General features: G+C 38.8%; 1 protein-coding gene across 1 annotated transcript in view; it reads left to right on the top strand.

The window, feature by feature from the left end:
- The window catches only part of Slc38a11 (solute carrier family 38 member 11), a 47,443-nt gene that overhangs the window by 8,117 nt on the left and 32,236 nt on the right, over positions 1 to 7,090 (top strand). Inside the window, exons 5-7 of the mRNA XM_021156695.2 lie at positions 546 to 611; positions 2,028 to 2,134; positions 5,804 to 5,883. Coding sequence (XP_021012354.1) covers positions 546 to 611; positions 2,028 to 2,134; positions 5,804 to 5,883 — 253 coding nt within the window. The remainder of the gene's footprint in view (positions 1 to 545; positions 612 to 2,027; positions 2,135 to 5,803; positions 5,884 to 7,090) is intronic.

The following is a 7,090-nucleotide window of genomic DNA, read 5'->3' as shown; positions in this document are numbered from 1 at the left end:
GTTGTGGGTAGCTGGCGAGTGTCAGCCGACCCTGCGCCCTCGCTACCCCGGTGCTTTTCTGACCGGAAGAGCTTACTTACTTATTATTAAGTAAGTACACTGTAGCTGTCTTCAGACACTCCAGAAGAGGAGTCAGATCTCATTACAGACAGTTGTGAGCAACCATGTGGTTGCTGGGATTTGAACTCAGGACCTTTGGAAGGGCAGTCAGTGCTTTAACTGCTGAGCCATCTCACCAGCCCCCTGCCAATTTTATTTAACCAATAGTTTTAAATGAAGGAACAAGGTCTGCACAACAAAAGCTTGTAAACACGAGAAATCACTCATAGTCCTAGACCTTTGGGTATAGAATTTAGCATTACAATACACAGCAACAGAACAAACATCAACAGTCAAGTTATCCTTAATCTGCACATACTAGAAAGTATATAAAATACTTGTTAAAATATGTAAATATTTAAAAACTAATAACTTCCGTTGTTTAGAATATGCAAGATAAAATATTACAGCCTTATCAATGACCATTCTTGTCCCTGTGTTTTCAGCTATGATAAGTTACAACATAATAACTGGAGATACTTTGAGCAAAGTTTTTCAAAGACTCCCAGGAGGTAGGTAAAAATGAAATGTGATTGATTTGCATAAGCTTATGTTGCATAGCCATCACGTAATTTATAAACATTTATAAGTAAAATATTTGATGAAGGGTTGCACTACCTCACAGACTTCGCAGTTCCCATAATCCACATCTATCCCAGGCCACAGATCTATATTAGCTTTTAAGAGTTTCTATTTTTCTCTGCACATGGGGGTGCATGGCTTTACTAATTCCAACACTCCAACTTTCTCCAAGTTCCAAGTCACACTGATCAATAAAGTGAGTTCCAGGACAGCCAGGGCTACATGGAAAAACCCTGTCCAAAAAAAAAAAAAAAAAAAGCTAATTTTCATAAACTTCCATTTTATTTCTTTATAGTTTTGCTTTTTCATTTTTTTTTTCAGATTACCAAGGAAATGCCACCAAAGAACATTTAGTTTTCTGAGTCTTGCTTCTCAAACTCAGTGGGCTGTATGTAGATGAGATTTGTCACTCCCTGGGGCTCTATAAGTAATCCATTGATATTTCTATTAGGAGTTTTCCATAGTGTGGAAATACAAAGTAACCAGTGTGTCACTCAGCTAAGGAACGTTTGTATTGTTTCCATTGTGGGGCAATTGTGCATGCATCACAAACCTTCTTCCTGTTCGCTATGTTATCATGTCCTGGTTATGAGTGTGATTCAGAGGCATGTGTCTGGTTGCCTTCTGACTTCGGGGCTATTGGGGCTGGAGAGATGGCTCCCTGGTTAAGAGCACCGGCTGTTCTTGCAGAAGACCAGGGTCCAATTCCTAGCACTTATATGGTGGCTCACAACCATCTGTAAATCCAGGTCCAGGGGAATCCAACACCCTCCCTGAGCACTGTCATGTACACAATGCAAAGACGTATGTACACCAAAAGAGCCATGCACATTAAATAAGTAAATAAATAAATTTTTAAAGAAGCTATTTATTCATAGGAATGTAAAATTCTATGACATCATATGAAGTATAAGCTAATTTTTTATTATTATGCTTATATGTTGTGGTATGTTTCTTTTTTTTTTTTTAGCTCACACAGTCTTTTTTTTAAGATTTATTTTTTTACTTCATTAATGTATATGAGTACACTGTAGCTGTCTTCAGACACACTGGAAGATGGCATCAGATCCCTTTACAGGTAGTTGTGAGCCACCATGAGATTGCTGGGAATTGAACTCAGGACCTCTGGAACAGTCAGTGTTCTTAACCACTGAGCCATCTCTCCAGCCCTGGTATGTTTCTATTTTAAAATGGTTTTTGTTGTTGTTGTTTATTAACTCAAAATAATCTTTATATATGATTTATGTTTTTTAATTCATTGTTCATAATGAAATGTTTAGGTAGTTAAATATATCACCAATGTGCTATTTATAGCTGCAAACTAAATAATATTTACTATATTTTAGTTGATCCTGGAGGTTGGTTTATTAGTCGGCACTTCATTATTGTGGTTTCAACGGTTACATGTACTCTGCCATTGTCACTGTACCGAGATATAGCAAAGCTTGGAAAGGTAATTTTTACATTTTAAAGATTTATTTATTTTTATTTTTTTATGTATACAAGTGTTCTGCTTTCATGTACGGATGTGAACCATGGGCTTGCAGGAGCCTGAAGAGAGCAACAGATCTCTGGAACTGGAGTGTTTAGAGAGGGTTGTGAGCTGCCATGTGGGTGCTGGTAATCCATGCCCGGTCTTCTATAGGAACAACCGGTACTCTTAACCTGAGCCATCTCTCCAGCCCCATTTTTATATCTTAAATAGCCCGAGCTTTATGGATTTACAGCCTCTTCAAGTTACAATAGCCTATACAAGCATGCTGGTATGCATGTATACTAGTTACAAGTATGCTTGAGCAAACTGTGATCAGCTCATTTGAGGAAACTGGTGGTTAACTATGAATAAAATATGTTCTTCCTTTGTCTCCACTAAAGTAGGTAACATGATATCAGACAATAATTTTAAATTTAGAAAATATAGAGAACTATATTTAAAGCAAGTCTACTTTATTAGAAAGTGCCCCCGTCCTTCTCATGGATAATTGAAACAGTTAAGCTAAATGTGACAAAGAAACGTTGAGTGTTTGAAGTCATAAACGCTTAATCTTAGGTAACATTGTATAACTTATGCATGTAACATTGTATAATATGTGTGTAACAAATTTCCTGTGGTACCCCTAATCTATATTATGTTTTGTATATCAGTCAAAATTAATGGTAAATCAAATTATCCCTTAAGTGATGTAAAATCTTTTAAATTTGTAAATTCCAATGTCTTTTATGCACATTTTCCACTCTGTGAATTTAAATATCAATTTGTTGATTGATTAATTGTTGAGAATTTGACCTATGATACTAAATTTTTAAAATAAAATTAACTAAATAATTATTTGACTTACCCATAGAAGCTTATTTATATCAACTATTTATTATCTGCCTGTATATTTTAAATTTTTATTTTATTTCCATGAGTACACTGTTTTCTGTCTTCAGACACACCAGAAGAGGGCATCTGATACTATTACAGATGGTTGGAGCCACCATGTGGTTGCTAGGAATTGAACTCAGGACCTCTGGAAGAGTAGTCTTTGCTCTTAACCACTGAACCATCTCTCCAGGCCCGTATCTGCCTACATTTTATTCTCTTATTGCCAAGGAATATATCTATTTTACCCAAAGTATAATTGGTACTATGTCTACATGGTCATACATTATGATAATGATTACTTATGAGATACTTTTACAACCTGCTTTGAAAACTGCAACCATCAAGCACATCACACTCCTTGCGTTCATTTTTGACCTCGTATATCCAGTGATGAAGCCCCTTCTTCCAGACAGATTTGCACACAGAGTCACCATTCCTGAGTATTCTTACCACCAGGCTTTCCATCCTTAACATCCATCAAGAGACAAGGAAGGATGTATTAAAAGGCAGGCCAGACATTGCAGCTCATACCTGTAATCCCAGCATTTAGGAGTTGGAGGGAGAGGCAGGCAAATCTCTACGACTTTGAAGCCAACCTGATCTATCCATAATTCTAGGTCAACCAGGACTATAGAATGAGATCTTGTCTTTAAAAAAAAAGTACATCAAAAGGAAAATCTTCATTTGCCAGTTATTCTATGAATCAGTAAGCAATTTTTCTCTTCACAAGTTCAATATAGATATAATAAGTATTATCTTCTGAGAGAAGAAAGGAAAAACATTCATGGGGAAGTGGTATTACTGAACATAGTAATTATCCCCTGAAGATGTCATACTGAAATCCCAATGAACAGAGCACAGCACTGGCTCCCTCTGGAATATGCCTGTGGCATTTGAATACTGCCCCTTTACTTTCTAGCTGTGAACTTCAATTTGCTAATTTTTCTCCCTGTTCTTCACAAGACTGGGAACTCATCATAGGTGTGTATTTCAAATTAAACATTAAAAACTTAGAACCCAATGTTAATAATAATCACATGAAACAAAAGCATTCTGAGACTTTTTTTTTCCCTTGTCATAGAAACCTTCTCAAATGTGCTTACTCATTTTTAAATGAAGACTTAAACCACAAACCTATTGGAGTAAGTGTACATACAGAGCAGAGCGCATGCACACCCGCACCAGATTGTGTTTTAAGCAGATGAAATAGGCATAGCGCCGAGAGGAAGACAAAGAACAGACCCAGAAACAGAGCAAAGGGCAAACTACACCAGACAAATAGACTAACTTAGCTGGAGAGCTAAGAGGAAATGGCAGACATTAAAAAAAAACCCACAATGAAAATGAGTGTATGCATGTTATGTTGAAAGAAGGGGACGATAAAAATAGAAGAAGCGATTATCGGTAGGAAGCCCTATAAGTCAATACTAAAATGGGGTCTGAAGGAAACAAGATATTTTCACTTTTACTTTTCTAAGTTAAAAGTCCTCACTTTGGCTGGGCAGTGGTGGTGCACGCCTTTAATAGCAGCCCTTGGGAGGCAGAGGCTGGTAGATCTATAAGTTCGAGGCCAGCCTGATCTACAGAGCAAGTTCCAGGACAAATCCTCATTTTGTATCCTGAGCCAGAAGTAGATAAAAGCTCTTAAAGCTTTGTTGTAAGATCACAGTAGACACTTGATTCTCTGTTTGTGGCTTAGGGACAAAAATCATGTTATGATAAGTAGTCTACATACCCACTGGTCTATATATGTATAAACCACTTGGGAACTGGATAAAGACAGTCTATGAATAAGTTCATAGATTTTTGTTGTTGTTCTTTGTCTTTTTTTTTGGTTTGTTTTTTATTTTATTTTATTTTATTTTATTGGATATTTTATTTATTTACAGTTCAAATGTTATCCCCTTCCCCTGTATTTACAGTTCAAATGTTATCCCCTTCCCCTGTATTTACAGTTCAAATGTTATCCCCTTTCCCTGTTTTCCCGCTGAAAACCCCCAATCCTATCCCCCTCCCCCTACTTCTATGTGGGTGCTTCCCTACCCATCCATGCACTTCTGCCTTACTGCCCTAGCATTCCCCTACACTGGGGCATCTAGCCTTCACAGGACCAAGGGCCTCTCCATCCATTGATGTCAAATAAGGCCATACTCTGCTACATATGCAACTGGAGCCATGGGTCCCTCCATGTGTATTCTTTCGTTGGTGGTTTAGTCCTTGGGAGCTCAGGGTGGGGTTTCTGTTTGATTGATATTGTTGTTCTTCCTATGGGGTTATAAACCCCTTCAGCTCCTTCAATTCTTCTTCTAACTCCTCCATTGGGGTCCCTGTGCTCAGTCTGATGGTCAGCTGTGAGCATCAGCATCTATTGGTCAGACTCTGGTAGACCCTTTCAGAAGACAGCTATATCAGGCTTCTGTCAGCAAGTACTTCTTGGCATCAGCAATAGTCTTTGGGTTTGGTGTCTGCATATGGGATGGATCCCCAGGTGGGACAGTCACTGGATGGCCTTTCCTTCAGTCTCTGCTCCATTCTTTGTCCCTGTATTTCCTTTAGAGAAGAGCCATTCTGGTTTAAAATTTTGGAGATGGGTGGGTGGCCCCATCTCTCAACCAAGGGTCTGTGCTTAACCTCTCTATATGGTATCTACAGGTTCTCCCTCCCCTTTGTTTATAGATTTTTTTAAATGGTGCAGTATTTTGCATAATTTATCTGCATCCTATAGTGATGATGTCTTTGCATTTCTTTTTGCAGATCTCTTTCATCTCTACAATTTTAACAACTATAATTCTTGGGATTGTAATGACAAGGGCCATTTCCTTGGGACCAAACATGTAAGTGTTGCTGTATCTTTGATTTTACATCGAGATTTGCTTAAATATAGCATATTCAGGAACATAAGAAGTGAAAAGATACAGCCAGATGTAAGGAGGCAGCCAGATTGAGATTTCAAAGTCATTTTCAGCTATGTAGCAAGGTCAAGGCCAGACAGGAGACTCAGTCTCAAAATAGGAAATCAGTAAGGAAAAAGGGAAAAAAGGAAGAAAGAAAGCGGTCATACGCACACACACAGCTGTAAGAAACCCTATATAGTTAGTACCTGGAAGAATCAGAGAAAGACTTACACTTAGTAAATGCAGTGAGAGACCTGCAATGTACTAAACACTATAGAAGGTAATTTGTGCTGTGTCTTAAGCAGTGCAAGGAACACTGTCTTCTATGTATGGTCTCTAAGAAAAGAAAGGGGGAGGGAAACCAGTGCATACGTCTGATTGGTAGTGCAGTGCACAGGGAGTCTGTTTCCTTCTTGATTAATTGTTGCTTCTTCAGGCACATACTTATGAAAAGCTCCATAGCTTGCCAGAAAAGAATGCTCAAAACAAAACAATACAAAAACAACAACCCCCAAAAAACAAAAAAATCACAAACCAAACAACTAGACTCAAGTAGGTAGGAAATCTGAGACAGGGTGCCAACATGCTTTGATTTAGGAGAGTCTCTTGTCCCCTTGCTACAGGTCACCACATGGCAACCAGCTATGTTGTTCCCCTCCTGATCTCATCTGAGCCTTAGTACCTCCCAAGGGCCTTCTTGTCAGACACCACCACACTGAAATATCAGGGCTTTGTCATAAGGATTGGGACAGATAGCTGGGGAATGGTAGCTCCTATGCAAGGAGGCCCTTAAGTCATTACCCAAGATCAACAAAAGGAGAGAGAGAGAGAGAGAGAGAGAGAGAGAGAGAGAGACAGACAGACAGACAGACAGACAGACAGAGACAGAGAGACAGAGACAGAGACAGAGAGAGAGGAAGAAGAAGGAGGAGAAGGAGGAGGAGGAAGAAGGAAGGAGGAGGGAAGGAAGGAAAGAAAGGAGAAAGAGAGAGAAAAAGAAAAAGAAAGAAAGAAAGGAAGGAAGGAAGGAAGGAAGGAAGGAAGGAAGGAAGGAAGGAAGGAAGGAAGGAACAGGGAGGGAGGAAGGATGTAAAAGGAGGGAAGTTGTTAACCCAGCCCTATAGAAGAAAGGGAAAGGGAAAAGGAA

This window comes from Mus caroli, chromosome 2 (genome assembly GCF_900094665.2).
Source record: "Mus caroli chromosome 2, CAROLI_EIJ_v1.1, whole genome shotgun sequence".
Taxonomy (NCBI): Eukaryota; Metazoa; Chordata; class Mammalia; order Rodentia; family Muridae; genus Mus; species Mus caroli.
Note: the sequence above shows the minus strand (reverse complement) of the source record. Positions and strands in the feature narration are given on the sequence as shown.